The 22,282-nt window shown below is 38.5% G+C and overlaps 4 protein-coding genes across 5 annotated transcripts in view; 3 read left to right on the top strand and 1 right to left on the bottom strand.

The window, feature by feature from the left end:
- Window positions 1–10,546, top strand: part of igl (igloo) — a 354,198-nt gene extending 343,652 nt beyond the window's left edge. Inside the window, exons 3-4 of the mRNA XM_065233773.1 lie at window positions 9,364–9,491; window positions 9,636–10,546. Coding sequence (XP_065089845.1) covers window positions 9,364–9,491; window positions 9,636–9,764 — 257 coding nt within the window. The 3' untranslated portion in view covers window positions 9,765–10,546. The remainder of the gene's footprint in view (window positions 1–9,363; window positions 9,492–9,635) is intronic.
- Window positions 1–22,282, top strand: part of LOC135711025 (uncharacterized) — a 267,172-nt gene that overhangs the window by 164,125 nt on the left and 80,765 nt on the right. The window lies entirely within an intron of this gene.
- Window positions 17,419–18,337, bottom strand: Orc6 (Origin recognition complex subunit 6). The gene is made up of 2 exons (XM_065233752.1): window positions 18,197–18,337; window positions 17,419–18,131 (listed from the first exon to the last, which is right to left on the bottom strand). Exons 1-2 carry the CDS (start codon window positions 18,271–18,273, stop codon window positions 17,447–17,449), a joined length of 762 nt encoding a protein of 253 aa, XP_065089824.1. The 5' UTR covers window positions 18,274–18,337; the 3' UTR covers window positions 17,419–17,446.
- On the top strand, window positions 19,764–20,794 carry icln. Of its 2 annotated transcripts, none has more exons than XM_065233772.1 (4): window positions 19,764–19,784; window positions 19,851–19,984; window positions 20,051–20,472; window positions 20,542–20,794. In XM_065233772.1, exons 2-4 carry the CDS (start codon window positions 19,863–19,865, stop codon window positions 20,571–20,573), a joined length of 576 nt encoding a protein of 191 aa, XP_065089844.1. In that variant the 5' UTR covers window positions 19,764–19,784; window positions 19,851–19,862; the 3' UTR covers window positions 20,574–20,794. The 2 variants fall into 2 exon arrangements, with proteins under 2 accessions (XP_065089844.1, XP_065089843.1); XM_065233771.1 differs by having other exon boundaries at window positions 19,765–19,784; window positions 20,564–20,794.

Here is a 22,282-nt window from a genome sequence, read left to right on the forward strand (position 1 = left end):
TTGCATCGTATTTTTGCCTGAAGCGAACCCCACACGTATCAATATATTGACGCGAAAGGGAATTATTGACAATAATATTGATGAAGTGAATACAGAATTATTGTCAATATTGAAGTATTGACGTTAATATAGAATGTATTGACAATACGATTATTGTCAATATTAGCAAACGTGTAGGGTCCACTTGACACCTCATTCATCCTCCGGAAGGCAGAACGCCAGCACCAAGAAAAGAAAAAAATACCCCGTAAAACTCTTCTTGGGAGTTAGAAAAAGCTCCAAAAACAAGTGAAAAGAAAACCGACCAACGCGAAACCACAGCATCACAGCTACTCGAAACAAATTCTTGTCCCAGAGTTTTCACGTTGATTACAATATCACCAAAAAACTTCTTGAAACGTGATAGTTCTTAATTTACACGCGAAAATTAATATTTTTTTTTACGGAAACAGATGAAATCAGCGCCAGTGAAAACAAAACCAACTGTTCGCGGGCAGAGCCTACTGCGTTTTTTCCGTAAACAAATCAAGCATAACTTTTCAAAAGGACGTAAGTCGCAAAAATAAACAAATCGATATTTTGCATCTAACCGAATATAAAATACATGCTTTTCCTACGACCTAATGAAAAACAAGGTTTGAAATTATAATACATTATGGAAAATATATTTAATGAACGCGCTATGTGACTTTCTTTCATTGTTTTTAAAATGGTGTTGATACACCCTTTTATTGTCAACATGACTTAACTGTTAAAATTTGATGATAACACAAAAACTGCAGATACGCTCACAGTGAAGTGTCGTATGTGAAAAAACAAAGCAACCACTATCAATCAGTAAATGCGTCAAGTTTGTATGTATGTTTTTGTATTTCCGGTAGCAACATGTTTATTATTTCAAAAGTATTCTAATAAAATTGCACTTTAATCTTGACTCTAATATTGAACTTCACATACCAATCTGACCAGCGCTTTCTTAACACGAAAAACACAAAACGTATAACATCTGACAGCAGACAGGTGACCCTCCCATCTCCGCTTTTAACATCGTTTATTTCACAACTCTGGGTAGTTATGTAAATAAATCAACCAACCGACAATTCCTCAATGCTTTTCGAGCTGCCAACGTATCTTCACTGCAAAACAAAAACCGGTGTATCTGATTTGACGTATGTGAAAACCCTTCTGTCAAATAGACGAATCATGCAGGGTGTATGTAACAATCAAGGTGTGATACCGACGAATCAATCAGGGTGTATGTGAGTAGTACACAAGTAAAAGGTGTATGATTTTGTTCTATCAAAAGTATTGTCCGTGTTTGCAAAACTCGAAATTTTTCACAATTCTCTTAAGCGCAATCCCTTTCTCCAACTAATAGCACAAACAGATTTAATAAAATAGCATTAACTTTTAAATAGCATTAAATAATCTCACATAGACATTGCTATCCAATGTTTATAATTTCCTATCCAATATTACATACGTCCTTTTGAAAAGTTATGCTTGAAATGTTGCGCACGTGTCTCGAAAATCCGGATCTCTCTCATCGTGCCATCAGTAGGAAGCTGGGAATGGTAGAATCTACGGTAAGCCGTATTTTAAATCGGTACAACGAACGTTTGACCATCGATCGGAAGAAAAAAGTTCACGCGTTCAAGAGGAATCCAAACAGTAAATCACGTGCACGGAAGCTCTACACCCAGATGTTTACAAAACCGCATTATCTCGTTATGGATGACGAGAAGTATGTAAAAGCAGACTTCCGGTAGCTTCCAGGGCTCCTGTTCTTCACTGCTCATCATAAGTTCGATGTCCCTGAGGATGTTAGAAAGCAGAAGATGTCAAAGTTTGCCAAAAAATACATGATTTGGCAAGCAATTTGCTCGTGTGGAAAGCGGTGCACTCCATTCGTGACAACTGGGACGATCAATGGGCAGGTATACCATAAGGAATGTCTCCAAAAGCGTCTACTTCGACTTCTGATGACACACAATGGTCCTACGCTTTTCTGGCCGGGTTTAGCCTCATACCATAACTCGAAAGATGTTCTGGAGTAGACCATCAGCCTTGATAAGTTTAGCAAGATACACATATTTTTACCTTCAATTTGTCTTTTGACGATTGAACAATCAGACAACCCGTTTAGAATTTACAGGGGAAATGAAAACACTATTATTTTAAATATAGAAACCAACACAAGTTAAGTTGCACTTATTTTCATTATCAGGCGTAGTTTCATCATATTTAAGTTGTTAATATTGATGCACCTATCCATCTCATTATTTTAGGGACATTATAATGTCTTCCATGGTATTTTTCATGAAAAAAAAAAGCGTCTCTGTTAGAGTAGCTTCAATACCAAAACAATATTTATACCTTAATATCCAAATGGTACCTACGTTTGTATTTAAGCATGACCATCCTTTTGAAAACAGACATCACTAAAAATATCTTTTTGAGTGAACAAGTATAATTTGAATATGGAATTCAAGAAGGTCAAGTGTTGCAAGCCGTTTCCTTATAAACGGTGTTCGTCAATGCTTCGTAAATTATCCGAAAATTTGATTGAAAAACATAAGTTCCTAGAGTGGAAATTTAATTTGGATACATCTCTATCAATCTGTGATACGTGTCGCTTGAATTTGAATAGAATCGAACCATGTGCTGAAAATCTGGAACTAGAAGTGCAACTGTCAGTCATGGACATCGCGGAGCCGCACCCATCTACATCTTGACATAGCCTCGAAGAAATGCCATCAACTACGTCAATAACAACAGCATCATCTCAAGATAGTGGAGAGCAACAATTTTCCAGGATGCATAATATTGAGCTGGCATAGCTGGTATCAACGTATCGCCAATATCGACAAAAAAATTCCAGAATGTTAACTATCCCCGGAGAAAGTATATGGACATTACCAATGGCATTAAGAAACGCATCTTTGGTTTTCAAGCGGAAGAAGATGACCTGGAGCAACTTAAATTGAAAACTGCGGAACACAATGAGATGATCGGAAAACTGAAGGAGAGATTTGCTGATCCAGGTTCATCGAGCGACGATCAAATAAGGATTCTGACGATTTTTCCGAAATCTTGGTCATCGCAAACGGTAATGGACGAATTTGAAACAAATAAATACATTGTATTGCAAGCTCGATGCTTGGCAAACGGGAAAGGAGTATTGGCCACCCCCAACGAAAGGTTAGGACACGGTTTGGATCCCGAAATTAAAAACGAGGTATTGCAGTTCTTCGAAAGCGACCAGATAAGCAGAGCCACGCCAGGACTAAACGATTACGTTTCAGTGAAGAAGGAAGGTAAGAAGATTCATATTCAAAAGCGATTTTTAGTTTGTACATTGCGAGAAGCTTTTATTAAATTTCAAGAAGTTAGTAAAAATAGCATTGGATTTAGTTCATTTGCAGCACTTAAACCAAAGCATTGCAAATTACTTGGTAGTTCAGGTTCTCACAATATGTGTGTTTGTACCATCCATGAAAATATTAATTTAATGCTTCATTGTCTTAGAAAATATTCATTCGAAAAAGATTTCAACCATTATTTTGAAGAAATATTATGCAGCTCATCATTGTTATCTCCGCGAATGCGAACGTTGCCCAGGTCTCTCAGATTTTGAAAGAAGTTTTTCAGAAAAATTCGAGGAACAGGGTATGTCTGAAATATGTTTTGAACAATGGGTTTCAACTGATCGATGTAGTTTAGAGAAACTTGTAAAACCAGTAGATGGATTTGTTCCTTATTTTTGCGAAAAGTTGGAAAAACTGGTATCCTATGATTATATTAAAACTCAGCAGTCTAGTTTCTTGAGAAATACAAAAAATACTCTTAAAAATGGAGAAGTTGTCATAATTTGTGATTTTTCCGAAAATTATTCATTTGTTCTTCAAGATGCTGCCCAAAGTAGTTACTGGAATAATCAACAAGCTGCTATTCTTCCTTTTTACATTTATTATTCAGAATCAGGTAGAATTAAAAATTCATAACATATAAAAACATACCAATCAAAAGTTCATCAAATAAAAAGATATTCAACGAAAAGGTTTATGTACAAATTATTATTATTAAAGACGATCGAAAGTAATAAATGTAAGATGCAAATAAAAACGCATGGGTATTTCATTTATTTATATTATTTATCTTATAAGTTTAAAACCAATCTTCCAATAGTCTATTGGTGCAAGGGTAAGTTGAAGGTAAGTACATGCATATCTTGCAAAACTTATCATATTTGATAGACAATCACGTATAACTTACGAAAAGGGCATATTTTCTGCAAAAAATTTAATGATGAAAGTAAATTTGAAATATCTTGAAAACGGTTACATTTAGGAAGTTTATAGATATGAGCACTATCGTTTGAAATGATTTTTATATTCATATACTGACATCAGACTGAACATTTTGCCGTAAATAATGAAAGTTTCAAAAATGCCTTAAAAGTTGCTCTTAGAAAAACTTTTTTATTAAAAGTTTGTCCATCCTGGAGTTGTTTTCAAAACTTCTGCTTTCTATTCAAGTTTTTATTAAAAAAAATATAAAAAAAAATCAAAAATACGTTTTTTTTTGTTATTTGAATTTTGAGGTTTATTTTTAATTTTTTTTTTTGTAAAAAAACCAAAAAAAAATTCCGTGTATATTTTTTTTTATAAAGCCTTATTAGTTTCCTACAACTCCTTCTTAGTAATTTTTTTCTACAACCAACTGTTTTCGAACTACATTTTTTTTTTAAAGTATGTGTGCAAAAACACATAGGCCCTTTTCAAAAATTACCCTTGAGTCAAAAGGGTCTCCTCTCCTGCGGAAAATACTTGGTCTATCATACTGAAAATATGTGCCAAGTATCATTCAGATCGAAGATAGTCAAGTTTGGTGACTGACCGATTTGGCGTGGAATTGGTCATATATGACCGACCCGCAGCGACTCACTAAGAGCTACTGATTCCGATCCATAGCATAGCGGTGCAGCTTCTTCCTCCTTTGATGGTTGCTTATGTGGCCTCTGCAGCTCGCTGCTTGCAGGCAGCCTTTCATTGTTACTTTACTGGAGAACAATTTTCAACGCCACACGCCGAAAGCACTGCTACTGCTGCTACTAATTTCGACGACCGAACACCACCACACAGTTGTGTGGTCGTTGGGAGCGTGTGGTTCTGAGTAAAGAGCCTAAATTTATAAAGAGGCGACATTTCAAAATTGGAACAATCGATTGTCTGTCAAAGTCATAGGAAAAGTCATTCCAATCGAGCAGAAGACCTGTCAAATGGATAAGATGTCGTCTCTTTATAAATTCAGGCTCTTTAGTTCTGAGTATGGCGATGAGTGTGCAAAATATTACGCAATTCCATCCTCCCTATTCGTACGCGCCCGAGGATCGGAGGCGAATGCCACTTCGACTTGTTTCGTCTACCTACTACTCTTTGACGACTGTGCTGGGGAAGCAGCATATGCATGTAGGTAATTGGTGGATTTGTTAGTTAATTCGACGTTTTAGGACAATGCTGGACATTTACCAGTTTTTCAATAGTTTCTTGTTAAAAATCAACATTCAGCATTGTTATCAATGCGTACCCATATTTCTGATCGATTGGTGGTAAAATTATTGAACTTGGACCAGGGGCAGCTGAGTTATTAAAATTCAAAATCTTTCTTAATTTGTTACATATTCCATTTTCGGTTTTCACAAAGTGTACCCCCATATAGAAATCAAAGACGTAGTCCTACGTCAAAAAAACAATCAGTATACAGCCGGCACCGGTGGTGTAGTGGTAAGCGTGACTGCTTTCTCACCCCAATGGGTCTGGGTTCAATCCCAGCCGAGATCGGTGGGATTTTTCTGAGGCATAAAAATCTCTGGTCACGTCTTCCTTCGGAAGGGAAGTAAAGCCGTTGGTCCCGGCCCATGTGTCCGATATCCTACGCAGGTGTGGAAGCTGCCTTCCTGCACATTCGATTGCCGTCAATGGATGGCAATCGATGTCCGTCGCGGTGATTAGCACTAGATTGCGGAACAGAGACCGACGTTAAATAAAGTAAAGAAGAAGAAGAAGAAGAAAAATCAGTATAATCAGAATGGTGTTTAACGGCGCCGGTGGTGTAGTGGTAAGCGTGATTACCTCTCACTCCAGCAGGCCTGGGTTCAATCCCAGTCGGCGCCGCCGGGATGTTCTGAGGCATAACATCTCTGATCACGCCTTCCTTCGGATGGGAAGTAAAGCCGTTGGTCCCCGGTTCATGAGTTGATGGGTCGATAGGTAGGGTCCAGGTGTGGGAGCTGTCTTCCTGGCACGTCGGTAGCATTGGTGCTCAGCACGGAAAACAAGATCGACGGAAAAAACAAACCAAAGGAAAAAAAAAAAAAAAAAAGAATGGTGTTCAGGGGCTAGGTGTTTTTTAAGGAAGTTCTAATCTCAAACGAAAACATGTCGTGGGAGGTGGGAATCAATAATTGATAATTATATTATTGATTATTGATTGAATGATTATTATAAAAATCTGGATAAAACCAAATTTGTCTATGAAAATCCGGATGTATGAGGTAGGTATTTATCATTTTATAACGAAGAAGAAAAACAGGAGAAAACCTGATGAATCATGTGGCTGTGTGAATTTAGGTTAATTATAATGATCATGAAAATATATATTCTTCAAAGAAATGCGTCAATGTTGGGTACTATTGATAAAAGATTCGAAATTGTCGCAGTCATTCAAATACATATAGCACATTTTCAATCAACACCTACACAAAAAAAAGACAGTTGTGCCCAATAAAGCTATTAAAACAAACTTCGCACATACTGGCCCAATTAAAAGAATAATTAATGATGACGTTGTATTCGTTCCGGCCTAAATTTTATAAAGAGTCATATACCACTGCTGTAGAGGACGATGGGGTAAGACGTCCAAATATAAAGTTTTCTTTAAATGTTGAGGTATTACAGAAGCTGTAAGTTTGACTTGTATCGAGGTAAGACGACCACTTTTGGATGGGATATGATACCGTGGTCCCCCGGTAATCTGACAGTTTTTAGTTTGAACACTTTTTAATTTGTTGTTTATTAATTTATTTGATAAGGCTCAACCGAATTAACTTTACAGAGCCGAGGATTCTTGGTCACTTTACAATACATCTTAAAACTATAGTCAAAAGGTACAACACAATAAACACTTTATCTTCCGCTATCCAAAAAGCCTCCTCCATCAAAACTGGAGCCGCTTCCAGTAGTTTCATTGTATGGCAAATTGTTGTACGCCAACGAGGGTCAGAGCGCGTCCATTGCAACAATGGACGCAAAACGTGGTCAGCACTCACACACTCATCACGAAACGGTTGCTTTCCAAAATCGACGACGCATCGACCGAAAGAACTGCTGATGAAGAACAATGAGGAGGATCACACAATGGTTGCTGCCGAGAAAACAGACGATCGCGTAGCACACATCGAGAGTGGCCTGCTTTTGTCGACAGCCGAGTGAACACTGACTTTTTAATTTGAACCCCGTTAATTTGCACGCCGTTCAAACTATAAATTGCTCAAATGTCACTTCGCACTTGGAATGGAGTAAAGCGAAATGGAACGATGCAAAACAGAACCTCGAATACAAACAAAACAGCAAATAAAGCAACCAGAACAAGCTTTTGTGATGCTCGTAGGGTTAATAGAAGTTCATATTACAAATGAACCCCGTGTACGGGGGTCCACGGTGTACCTCAGGGTTGGAACTGAACGCAGTAAATGACAATATCTAGTTTCTGAAATACAACATGTTGTTTCGAAAATATTTGAAGATTTGTTATCAGAATGAATTCGGAATACGGGGGTCTCGGGAGATCTTCTGGAGGATCTGGAATTGAAACTAGATTCTGCTGTTCTACGCAGTTTATGTTTCCGGCAATGTTGGTAAGTGATCAAGGTCTTCCAAATGGTGATAAAGAACAGATAAATTTGGAATGTGAACTTCCCGTGTACCTATAAGCTACATCTTGATATCCTGACCATCTTGGAAGCTGCTATTTTCGGCAAACTGGAACTGGTGCGAACTTTCAGTATATGGTTTTCCTGATGATACACATACAAGCGCCGTATAGTGAGATCTAATCTAATCTAACACCAACACAGCCAGTTCTTGAAAGCATCCTGGAAAATGATGGATATACCTCCATCATCTTTCTTTGTTATTTGATATATGATACACATCAAAGATTTATAAAAAAAAACGATCAGGGCCACTGTGCGGCATTTAAGGGGCAAGATGATTCAGATCTAAGATTTAATATTTAAACACGATGCTATATAATCCAATAAATCGATGAAACGTGGACATCTCGTACCGTTCTCTGTTATGTAATTTATAAATAGTTGGGCATTCAAGCGCTGTATAGTGAGAAAATTCTAAACTAATCTGTTTCTTATCCAAGGTTAGTTCTTAAATCTTTTTATTGAAGATATGTTCAGCCTTGTACAACTTCTCAGATGATCAGGACATCAACGTGAAGTCCACATGCACACAAGAATCCTAAGCCAACCTGTTAGCTGGTCAGCTGAACTACTTTTCCGAAGACTTTGCCCAAGACAGTAACCTTCTATAAGGTCAGGATCATGTGATATTGAAAGTGACCGTCTTACGCAACAATCCGTTGTATCCAATCTTACTCCTCATGGCTTTTTTTGGATCGTAATAAAACATCATCAAATGAATAGGAAATTTATTTAATATCAATGTAATTAGGAGAAGTACTTTAAAGATTCACTAAAATTCTACTTTAAGCTTAGGGTGAGCCGTCTTACCCCGTTGTCCCCTATCCGGCCCACTTGCAACTTGCATGGATTTTTTTTCGCTCACGGAGTGCTATAAATTTTTTAGCCAAGCCAATATACCGAACCCGATCCACTACGAGAGCAAAAAGCCAAATGAAGTAGATTGCGGGCGACAACAAGTGCATATGCATACATTGCTGACTCTGACATGAACATTTATGTAGTGACAGCCAGTATTTAACCACATGAAAGATTTTTTTTTTCATCCAACAAAGGCTGCAGCAGCAGATTCACGCTGATTATACAACAGAAAATAAACGCTTAATTGCTGTAGAGCCATTTCAATTTTATCTTCTTCACTCGACACCGTTCGGAAATTTCATAGAAATTTCTGTGATTTATTGCTGGATTTAGCGTTAGTTTAAATGATAATGCATGTTTATTTCCGTGAAATAGTGCATTTAGATTGTACGCGAATTTAAAATAATTGTTTCGTTATACATATTTATACCCAAAAAGTGACTTTCGTATTGCAAGCATAACCATCTATTATTTTACTAACGGTAAACATTGTTCTTTTTTTGCAGAGCTAACCCATGCCGCCACTAGGATCCAGGCATGCTTCAGGGGGCACATGTCCCGGAAAGAAGGCGGCAAAAAGGAGGACGAGGAAGATGACAAGAAGGATGTCGATATTGATGAATTGACCAAAAAGGTATAATAAAATCCAAACCTCCAACATCAAGCAACCTAAACCGTAAGGGTAACCTTTCGCATAACATAAGCATTCCTAAGCGATGTAGCTTGCTTGATCATTTTTTTCCACAGTCATGGTATTGAGTTTTTCACTTGTTTAAAGGTTGCCGAAGAACTCGATATTGATATGGACGATCCGGAGCTGCACAAGGCGGCTAGCAAAATACAGGCCTCGTTCCGTGGCCACAAGGTTCGCAGGGAGGTCCCCGACGCCAAGCCGGACGACAAGTAGGATGGCAACTTGCATTTGCACCAGTAAACAAATTTGAATAAAAAATAAAACTACACTAGATTGCATCCATAAATTGAAATATTAAACTACAAGGAAATTAACATGGAAACCATTCACCTTACAGATCAAAGTGAAGTTAAATAAAATGATGTGTCGATTATAAAATATATGACAACTACATTAGTACACTTGTTATAATTTTATAACTTTTATCGAAACGATACAGAAAACATACACATATAGTGCAATGCGATTCGGCATATTTTGAAATTACAGAGAAATGACTTTATAAAAAAAACCAAACATTTGCGAACAATTAACGTACGACTTTCGATGAAGCATCAATACATTCTTTCAAGTTTTAGAATAACCACTGCTAATTCCATTGTCATCATAGTTCCTTCTCTAAATTACGAAAATAGAAATTCAAACGTGAAGATCAAACACACTACAATAGCGAATAACAAATCTGGAACAACGATTCGGCACTAGTGACACTCCCCAAAAATCGTATCCCAAGCCCATTTATAAAACAATTTAGCGACAACACACACACACACACCAGAAAAAACTACAATCCAGAGCAGTGTTAGCATATACCTATAACTAGATTTTGCAGAGTTTTGTCCATAGCAGATTACAACACACCGATAAAAAATTGTGGTCAAACTACAACGCATACACATAATAAACCAATACTGGAAAACAACATCAGCTAGTAAAAAATAAGAAGCATTCAATTGCAGTGAGCTTTAAATCCCGATTAAATTAGTGAAGCTAAACAGTTTGTTGTTAATGCACTATATCACATACCATTCATAACCAATCCGTAAGAACCATCCAATCTATGTTTAGCACAAAACCAAATTGAATCTATGAATTGATTGAAGCTAATACAAAATACTACACTTCTTGAATTGGAATCTTCTACACTGAAGCAGATTAACTTAAGAGTTATGAAAGACACATATGAATTTCATAAGCGCGACTTATGAAAGATCTTTGTCTAACATGTGTTAGCTCTTACACGCCTTTATCCATTTCATTTTCCTAAGCATTGACAGACGAGTGGTCCATACCAGGGTCCTGCATTTACGAAACAAAGATAAGAAAATGAACTCTCCGCAGAATCGGTTAATTTCGAGCAATATCATTTTCGCGTAGGTCATCGTGTTTCTTGTTATCGAGTCACGATGAAAATTCCTCTTATCAAACATGACTGGACTATCGTCGTCATTTGAAGCAAAGACTTGTTTCAATTGACGCAATAAATGACTCGAAAACCGAGGGGGACGACTCTATCTACGCTGCAGGAAAGATTGTGTTCTGCTGTGGCTAGCTGCTCACACGCTGTGTAGATAGAAAGAAGATTGATGACGATTCTGAAGATTTCCTGCAAAAAGATGATGCTCGATGCAAGTAGATGCGAGAAATGCAGGAAGATTTTTCAAAGATTGATTCGCTAGTGTGAGATGTTTTGAGCATCTCAAATTGTCGAAAACTGCTTCCTTCGTTTTTTTCCACTTTCACTTCAATTCGGGGCTTATTCGACTTGTCACGACGACGCAGGCATCAAAATATAGTATCCAGATAGTTTCCGCACAATATAGGTTGCCGATATGGATGGCATCCAGATTATATGTAGTAAAAATATATTATTTTATATTAAACGAAAACTAAATTAACGAGGCCATTATGGACTCCAAGATGGTGGCCATCGGGGTCAGGGAAAGTCTCAAAAACCCCCACAATATGGGTATTTTCGGAACGCGGACTACACGGAGGTGCGGAAAATCGATATTTGATGTTATTTTGGAATCCAAAATGGCGGCCATCGGGTTTCAGAAAAGTGTCAAATACCCTACAATAGGGTATTTTTGGAACGGGGATGCCACGTAGATGGCAAAAATCGATTACCGACGATATGTTGGAATCCAATATGGCGGCCATCAGGATTCATAAAGTGTCAAATATCCTACAATATGGGTATTTTCGGAACGGAGGCGACGCGTAGATGCCGAAAATCGATATTCGATGCTATGTTGGACTCCAATATGGCGGTCATAGGGTTTCAGAAAAGTTGTCAAATACCCTACAATATGGTTATTTTTAGAACAGGGACAACGCGTAAATGCCGAAAATCGATATCAGATACCACTTTGGAATCCAATGTGGCGGTCATCGGGTTTCACAAAAAGCGTCAAATACCCTAAGATCTGGGTATTTTCGGAACGGAGACCACGCGTAGATGCTGAAAATCGATATATGATGCCATTTGTGGGTTATTTGACAGTTCTTCCACAGAAAAACAGACGTAGCTCTTTGAAAAAAAATTTCTTGTAAACATAGTATCTCAAAACATAGGACCTCAGTAACGACATCTCTCGGGCTTCTCGCGGAAAACAAGCTTACTCGCTAACTTGCAAACAATATTGCATAAAAGTTCTATAGAATGTATAGAAACGTCAAAGTGATCCGATGCCAGCGCTGAGGCGAGTAGTTCACGGAACTGATAATATTCAAATCAACCGTTAAATGCGTGAACGAAGATACACAATGAAGAGTTACGTCTGTTTGTCTGTGGTTCTTCTAAAGTTGGAAGCTACCATCTTGAATTTCAAGATGGCGTCGCACATCTATTTCTGGCTTCTAGATGTCAGCCCGATTCCAAAAAATCCCACATTGATCGGTATTGGACCAGGGTTGCTTCCACTCACTTGCTATAAAAAAATATTTTTCGGAATTATGCAATCATTAGATGTTATAATGATATGTTGTACTTGTAAGTAACAAGAAGAGGGTGTAAAGTATGTGTTTGACTGATAAAACCTGTCAATTCCGCTTTCAGAGCGTCACAATCAGCGATCTTATGATTCATGAGCGTTCACTCAGAGTGAGCGCTCACGAGTCGTAAAATCGCTGATTGTGACGCACTGGAAGCAATATTGACAGATTTTATGAGTCAAACATATACTTCATGATCTCTTCTTGTAACTTACAAGCACTAATTAGCATTATACTATTTCATGATTTCATAATTCCGAAAAACATTTTTTTATAGCAAGTGAGTGGAAGTAACCCTGTATTGGACAGTATTTCACAGTTTTTCTGAACCAAAGCCGCCATCTTGGGTTTAAAGACTGCGTGATATCAATTTTTGGCGTCGGATATCGATTTCCGGCTTCTACACGTTACCCTGATTCTAAAAAACCGTTTGTATGGGTATTTGATACAATTTACAACTTTTTTTTATACCGAAAGCCACCATCATGGATTTCAAAATGGCGTCGGATATTGATTTCCAATCTCCAGACGTCACCCCGATTCCAAAAATACCCATATTGATGGGACGGCATAAGCATCTCCCATTTTTTTCTGAAATACGAAGCTGTCGTGACCGGACCGAGGTTTCCAGTATCGGTCACGGCTACACGAATCTCGGCTGCTATGCTTCCACTGCTGCTGCCGCTGTTCCTGCTGCTGCTGCTACTGCTACTGCTGCTGTTGCTGCTGCTCGTCCGTCGCTTTCAGCGTTCGTCACAAGAATGCCTTCTGTGAGACTTTTGACTTAAAATGATCTTTATTTCTTGTGTTTGTGTGGTTTACATGTATGAATTTTCAAGTGACACAGATGCGTCTTTTCAACTTTAGTACATTTGACATTTTAATTATTAATTACAGTTCCTAGTCCTATCAGGCCTGTTTTAGAGAATGACCAACTTGGTGGGATTGGTTTGTTTTAAATTGAAAAAGGAAACTACTTATAACTACTATTTACAACTACAACTACTATATACACCTAACCTACTATATACAAATTGTTTATCAAAGCATGTTCTGATAAATTACATTTTTGTGCAAATTGAGTCTTAATTTCGTTAATTTTGGAATCTATTTTGGCAATGCCTGCCTCTTCATGTAAATTTGTTATTCTAGTGTCGAAAGGACGATCAACAACCATCCTCAGCACTCTATTCTGAGCGACCTGAATTTTGTTCCTGTGAGTCTGTGCACATGATTCCAACACCGGAGCTGAGTAGAGGATCGCAGGTGCTATGATTTGTTTGTAGACAGCCAGTTTGTTCACCTTTGAGAGGCGGGATCTGCGGCAAATCAGCGGATACAGACACCTAACCAAGGCAGAACACTTGATTACAGTTTTCTCTACATGCGAACGGAAGAGGAGCTTTTCATCGAACAACATCCCGAGATAGGTAACTTCGGAAGACCACTCAACCCTTGTGCCATCCATGATTACAGTACAAGATGGAGCCGGTTTTAGTTTGGGCGATTGCCGATGAAGGAACATGATCGCTTGTGTTTTGGAGGGATTAATTTTAATTTTCCACGTGGTGGCATTATCAGCAAAGGCGTTAAGGCATCGTTGAGGTTTGTTCGTTATTTCGCGAGGCATCCTTCCTTTGACGGCTATTGCGGTATCATCTGCGAACAGGAAAAACACGCAACCGTCTCCGAGGGGAGGAATGTCGGAAGTGTAGATGCTGTAATGCAACGGGCCCAACAGACTGCCTTGCGGGACTCCTGCTGGGATGGACAACGTGTCTGAAAGACAACCATTCAACGATACCTTAAACGACCTTTGCTGGAGGTAGTTACGGGTGATTTTAACCAGATGTAAAGGGAAGTTGAAGTTACAAAGCTTGTACACAAGTCCGTCATGCCAAACATTGTCAAACGCCTTTTCAACGTTTAACAAGGCCATGGCTATGGACTTGGATACAGCTTTGTTACTTCGGATGTTATTCATCACCCGTACTAGCTGGTCATTGGTGGAGTGCCCCTTTCTGAACCCAAACTGTTCCGGAAGGAGAATGTTATTTTCCTCGACAAACTTTAGCAAACGATTGAGAATGAGTTTCTCGAACAATTTGCTCAGCGCTGAAAGGAGGCTGATGGGTCTGTAGCTTGAAGGCAATGTTGGATCCTTACCGGGTTGCCTTCTGTGAGCTTAGGTAGCCCATATTTATACCCAAAGAATATTCCCTCTTTTACACAGCGCTGCTAACTGTCCCGGGATTTTCCCTCACAAAGCAATGATAGTTAGATTTTATTCACATTCACGCTACTTGGGTTTACTCAAATTAAGCGTTTAATTACATGACTTAATTTTCATTTTTTTTAATCATTATTATTCCACACGAACTCTATCTACCACACAAGCCGCCATATTGGATTTAAAAATGGCGTCGGATATCGATTTCCGGCCTCTAGACGCCATCACGATTCCAAAAATACCTATTGACGAGTGCACGGATGGATTTGAGTTCACTCACTCGACAAAAAGTGACACAACAGCGGGGCCCTGTTTACTAAAAATGAACATATGAATAATACTCACGTAACATTTGAAACGGGTCTATCGTCAATATTGATGGGTATTTGACAATATTTCCCACTTGTTCTAAAATCGGAAGCCGCCATCTTGGATTTAGAATTGGCGTCGCATATCAATTTTCGATCTGTAGATTACAATAATACCAATATTGATGTGTATTTGGCTGTATTTCTACTTTTTCGTAAATCGGAAGCTGCCATCTTCGATTTCAAAATGGTGTCGGATATCGATTTTCATCCTCTAGACATCATCTTGGTTCCAAAAATACCTTTATTGATTAGTAGGGTAGAGAACTACTTCGGCCTAAGCGCCCATTTTGGGCCTATCGAGCAGAAAACTTCAAATAAATCCATGATTTCAGAGTTAAAAAGTCAACTGTGCATTTGTTACGATACTTTAAATAATAAGCTACGGAACGAAGTCAATGAGAACGCGTGATATGAAGGTTTGCATCCATTATTCCCAAAAACAAAAGAAGCGCTCCGACCGAATCAATTTTTATCTTCATCCGATAGGCCGAAGTGAATTCATTGGCGTTTCAATGGCGTTACAATGCGTTAGGCAAAGTTTAGAATCCGTAGGCCGAGTTTGGCGTCAAGAAGCAGTGTTAGACTTTTGACAATATTTCAACGATTGGTTTCTCTTTATAAAATCTAACGATACATACGGAAAGGTAAATAAATTTGGAAGCCATCAGTAATAATAACATTCCGTTTGGTGCTAAACTGCGCTAGATTAAGAAAGATTAAGTGCGGGTTGTGCTTAATAGGCCGGAAATGGGGTATTTAACCCTATTTGACAGCATTTCCCACTTTTTCTAAAACTGGAAGCCGCCATCTTGGATTTAAAAATGGCGTCGCATATCAATTTTTGATCTCTAGAAGTCACCCAGATTAAAAAATACCCATATTTATAGGTAAACAAACCACCCAACAATGATAAAATTTACAGATCTATGCGCATACGCTCCAATGAACCGAGTGAACATTCAACAAAAGTCATAAAAACTGCGCGAATTTGTTTCGAACAGCTTCGTTTCAATCACAAACGAAGTGACAGACGGAGCGGCTCGAAAACTTTATTGACTAACCTGCTATTGCAATTTTTCAGTGTACCACATGGCACACTGAGGTAACTCTAAGACCACTGGGTCCCGAAGAAAATCATTATTATTTTTGGCTCACTCAGTACCAGAACAACGGTCCCAAGCAGTCCCAAGCTATTTCACTCACCCCTGCATGTTCTGCATGAATCCACGCACCCCTGATGTTATCTGTCAAACTTTCATAGCGAATCAAAACAAACATAGTGTAGTAATAGAATTTCAACTAGAATAGGGTACGTTAATCGTTTGCTTGGGACCAATAGGCTACTAAAGTGGTGAGCCAATTTAAAATCGTTAGTTTCGTATTGATTATTGGTTGAATGGCATGGTTCACACGTTCAACTCGCGTTCAAGTCAGTTGAATTCAACTAGGTCAATTGACTTGCTCTGTCTAAACACAGCTTTATAGACTCGGAAACTACTGAACCGATCGGCGTGAAAATTTGTATGCAGTTGTTTTTGGGGCCGGGAAAGGTTCGAGACCCCTCCTCCTCTGCATAACTATTCTATTAAATTTTCGATCATTTAGTTGCAAGCGTAGCAACGCTCGCACAGGGTTCAGCTAGTTACATATAAGCTCCAATCCTCCACTTGAGTGACATCCCATGACCTTCACACTATATATATAATGCAATCGCAGCACACACCTAATAGAGATCATTAACCTTCATAAACTGTCAGCGAAATCTTCATAATAGAAAAAGGTGAGTTTGCCAGTATTAGTAATTAATCCATGCATAGAGATAATTTAATGAACCAGAACCTGGACGAACACTTGCGCCTACCCGAGGGATTATAGGTCAGCGAAGGCATCTGACTGAAATAATTTTAATATAATACATATAATAATCAGCGGTGCCGGTGGTGTAGGGGTAAGCGTGATTACCTCTCACCCCAGCAGGCCTGGGTTTAAACCCAGTCGGCGCCGCCGGCATAACATCTCTGATCAGTAAAGGGAAGTAAAGCCGTTGGTCCCCGGTCCATGAGTTGATGGGTCGATAGGTAGGGTCCAGGTGTGGGAGCTACCTCCCTGGCGTCGGTAGCATTGATGCTCAGCACGGAAAACAAAATCGACGGAAAACAAATCAAGGGAAAAAAAATACATACAATAATTGATATCATTAATTCATGTTTTAATACTAATTAAGACTTAACATAGAAGAATAGCAATATGGCAATAACACTAAGAAAATCATAAAACTGTACAAAACAGATGCAAATCTATCGAGTCTTCAATTCCCGATAAGCTTTCTCAAGCATTCGTTTCTTCCAGTTAACATAGGGCTCTATTTTTTCCGGTGAGCTGTGCTTCAATCCGATCGTACGTGTATCTACCGCTGTTTCTTCAATAAGCCTTGGCTCTGTTTCGTTCGCTTTGCTGACCTTCGATTTCTCAGACGCATCTACATCAGCAAAACTAGACAAGAAATTTTCCCAATTCTTCTCCAGCATGCTCCACTGTGTCGGTTTCAAGTGGCTAAACGCAACCAGTTTGGTTTTAGGTGGTTTTACCTTCAGCTTCTTGCAAGCTTGATAGACGGCCATCGCTGCATATTGCGGATGGGCGAAGTCAATTTCGGAACTTCCAGCTCCGCCCACATAGCGTTTGTAGTTCTCCAACAGGATAGAAGCTTCCTTCTGAGCCTGATTTAGTCCAAGTTGAATACAAATCTCGCTGATGCCGATCGTTTTACTGATATCAAGTATTTTCTCCGATGTTCTCTTAGCATTTGCATAGGTGGATTTGTTCATAGCACAAAGTTTAAGAGCGATTTCGTTATCAAACGGAAGACTCAAAAGGGTAGTGGCTAAATTTATGCAGATAGTTGCCTTAGCATAATCGCCCAGATTAGTTGCTCCTCCGGTGCATTTTAACTGCAACAACCGAAATAATTCTGTCGATTTCCTGAGGCGATTAAATTCAACATGTTTAGTAAACTTTTGTAGTCAGGTTCACCGGCTAATACTTACGGTAAAAGTTGATCGTGTTGCGAAAGACCCAGCTTATGGATCATTTGAATTAGCAGTTTATTTTCCGAACTAGCCATTGTTATTTTATTTAGATTATTACCTAAATGACTACTTTCTTTTAAATAAAAAGTGTTGTTTTTGGATTCTTCAAAATATCTTCTGGTGTCGATCTTTCAACAATTTTTGAAGTTCTGTTGAATTTCGCGCGCTTTGCAGTTGTCAAATAATTTGTTTAAATGAAATATTTCTACACACGCCAACATGAAAGTCCCCATTAATGGGTAAAAAATACCCATTTTGAACAGAAGTTAGCGTGACTGCCTAAAATTATGTACATATCAGAGAATAATAGAACGGTAATCCTACAGGGTTAGAACATGCTATTCGCTTGTATTTTTATAACATTTTTTCAATGTATTTTGCAAGGTGATAAATAAAATTGATTTTCTTTTACGCAATACATTTTCTTTCGCAATACCTTCAACCCTAATCAAAATGTTATAGTTAATTTTCTTAACGACGTGTTCGGGGTATCATCCAAACCATTTGTGGAATAGTTCAACAATTTGGGTTATCGTTCGTTTATTATAATTTTTATTAGGGAAACCAGTTCATAATGTTAATGTACACACTTAGATTGTTTCACCGAGATGGGCACCACCGAGCAGCTCGGCATTTTATTTTGCTGGATCTCAGTGAAAAACTTGCCGAGATTCAGCTAACAAACGGGAATTTTGCCAAGATCTCAGCTAACAATCATATTTTTTGCTGAATAAAATAAAATGCCGAGCTGCTCGGTGGTGCCCATCTCGGCAAAACAATCTAAGTGTGTATATTAAAGAAATGGGTGTCTATTATTTTCTATCAAAACAAAACCATTCCATACACAGCAAAAAAAAATGTAATTTCGTTCAACGTAATTCAAGCTGATGTATGAAATAATGTTGTAATAGCAAAGAGCAGATACAATATTACATCAATGGATCTAATTTTGTTCGCAAAATCGATGTACATCGTACAATGTGATATTACACAACCGATGGATTGACCTGGTTGCAGCAGTTTCGATGTAATATTCAACAACTTTTTTTGCTGTGTATATAACTTCGGTCAAAAAATTACTGATCTATTCAGCTATCGAACGCCCGAGTTGTCGTCAAAATATAGCGATCGTTTCGGATTTGCCAATGAATGCCTTGATTACCGAGTCCTCGTCATCTATTTTGATTACCGAAACAATCGCCGAGCGTTCAACTGTTCTCTCGTCAAACAAAATATCGAGTTCAGCGGAAAAAAAAAGTATGTGTGCAGGTTGGGATTCGATAGTCTGAATTTAGGTTCGAAATTCTCAAACTTTGGGTAGTTTTGTTTTACAGTATTCAAATACTGAAATATTTCAACAACATTCCGAAGCTTAACTCAAGAGCACAGTTTGTTAACTTTGCGTCAAAATCCATTCATTTTTTGACAGCAGTGTTTATAATTTTATCGTCTTTCAGCAGCGTTGTCAAAAACAAAACAACGAGTGAAGAGCTTGGGTTAAAATAGTGGAAAAAACATCAAATTTACAATTTGAATTATTTTCTAGGTAATATTTGGCTGGCATATTTATTCCTAGAACTATTTCAACTATATTTTTTCTATTGTTCAACAGGTTCATCCAATCATGGTTACAATCGGTGAAGCTTACTCGCCGGTCGACGGGATTGTTTACTCGACTAACGATGTCAAGGTTAAAATCGGAGACAGAATCATCGCTCCCGCTGGAGCCCTACATCTCACGGAAAGGTCAGTTAAATAGAAAAAAAGCATTCACGGAATTCATTACGAATAAGGAAAATGTATGTCTTTCAGTTCATTAGTATGGAGTTGCGAAGAGCGTGACAGTAGCATTTCTATCCCATGGCCCCGTGTTGGTGTTCAGGCAGTCACATCCAATCCGGAAAAGTGTATCTACCTTATGCTGGATATCAATCTCATATGGCCGGGATTCTACGAGGGGCGAGCTCAAAACAATGGCAATGGTATAGGCGAGGGAGAGGACGAGGAAGACGAACACGATGAAGGCCACGAATCGGACGGGTCCGAGAATGAGATGACGGAGATGTGGCTGCAGCCAGCGACACCGCAAATCGTCGATGAAATTTACAGTGCGATGCGGGAATGCCAGAGTTTGAATCCGGATCCCGGCGCGGTGAGTGAAGACGAAGACTACATGGAAGCGGAAGAGGACGAACTGGGGGAAGTGGACGACATGCGAAACTTACAGCTAGACGGTAAGATCCAATGTTGATGTAGTTTTTCTTTTACTGATGCATGGCAACTAACGGTTGATTATGGTGAAGATAATCGTGATTCTAATTGCAGACGAGGATAAATTTGCCGATGCAGAGGAATAGGCTGCTTCATTTCCGATTGTGTAACACGTGGACAACGCATCGCATTTTATTTAAGAACACACTGGAAAACAACCACGCTGCGGTCTGCCAGCGTAAATTTATTTTGTGTTAGGTTTATGAAACTATTCCATGTATCCACACGAATCTGAGAAATGTAAACACAATTTGAAAAATAAAGCCATGAATTGTATCAATTTTAGCTGGTGTAGATTTGTTCCGCCCCACTTTGTTGCCCTATGGAAATATGGTTTATTTATTGTAACACACAAAAATGAGTGATGCACAGATAACCACCCCTATTCCCTATTTCGATCGAAATCCATTTTCTATACAAACCGTATTGAAATCCCGTTTTGATCGAAATAGAGGTGAACTAAACTTGCAAAGCTTCCCGAATTTTTTTTTTTTTTTTTTACTGTTGAGCATTGTACGACAGTTTGCGGAATAGTGTTTCGTGGAATATCCCATTTAACAGCATTTTACATACTGAGTTTTATTTTGAAAACTGATTTAGTTTTTAAACATCTATTATTATTGGTTTTTAGAGATCTAACCTCGATTTTAGTGGATGAAACCGATAAAATGGATTTCTCCGCCTATAAATCAATAAATCAAGCTTTACAGTATTTGTTTGGCAAAATTTGAATAAATCTGGGACTTAGTGAAAAATATTCAATGCGTTATTTCTGTTTGCTTGTAGTATTCTACTTCTTCCTCTTCGCATTTCAAGCTTATTGCATATCGCATATTAGCTTATTGCGTGCTCTCAACTAAGTGTTCTAGATGCACTTCCACAGTTATTAATTAAGAGCTTTCGATGCCTGTACCATTTTTGCATTGGTATAATTGTGTGGCAAGTCCAATCATACTTCTAATGCCCAGGGAAGTCGAGAAATTTTCCAACCCGAAAAATTCCTAGACCGGACCGGGAATTGAACCCAGCCACCTCCAGCATGGTCTTGCTTTGTAGCTGCGCCTTTACCGACTGAGCTAAGGGAGGCGGTGGTTTTAGTATGAAAAGATTAAAAGGAAAATGTGTGTGTGTACAATGAAGAGAAATAAAAAAAAACACCGTTTTTTAAGGCCACATTTTTCCTAACCGATGAATGATTGATTTTTTTACCAAAGCTGCTGCTTCAAAACGTGAATTTATTAGATAAAGGCAAATTTTTAACATGTTTGAAATATCACGGACGCTCATATCACTTCTATTCGACAAAAGAAAGAATTCATAATTCTAAGAAAAACTTGTACGTTAATGAAAAATTACAAAAACATTATGTTAAGTTAGAAACTAATGGCCCTTTGATCGCACACTTTAGAGCAAAATTATGATTACAACGCTACAAAGCAAGACTATGCTGGAGGTGGCTGGGTTCGAATCAGGGTCCGGTCTAAGAATTTTTCGGGTTGGAGAAATTTAGAGCATGATTATACTTGCCACACAATTGTACGAATGCAAAAATGGTACAGACATCGAAAGCTCTCAATTAATAACTGTGGAAGTGCATCTAGAACACTCAGTTGAGAGCACGCAATAAGCTAATATGCTAGGGGTATTCAACTCTGCACACATTAATTCGTGCCGAGTGATTGAGTTGTGCCGAACGTGCCTGTTAAGGTCAATCAAAGTATGCCTATCAAGGTGTCAATATGAGCAGCGCCGGTGGTGAAGTGGTAAGCGTGA

Source organism: Ochlerotatus camptorhynchus, unplaced genomic scaffold (assembly GCF_037179485.1).
Source record: "Ochlerotatus camptorhynchus isolate MF236.1 unplaced genomic scaffold, CSIRO-AGI_Acam_v1.1 ptg000416l, whole genome shotgun sequence".
NCBI classification, from domain to species: Eukaryota; Metazoa; Arthropoda; class Insecta; order Diptera; family Culicidae; genus Ochlerotatus; species Ochlerotatus camptorhynchus.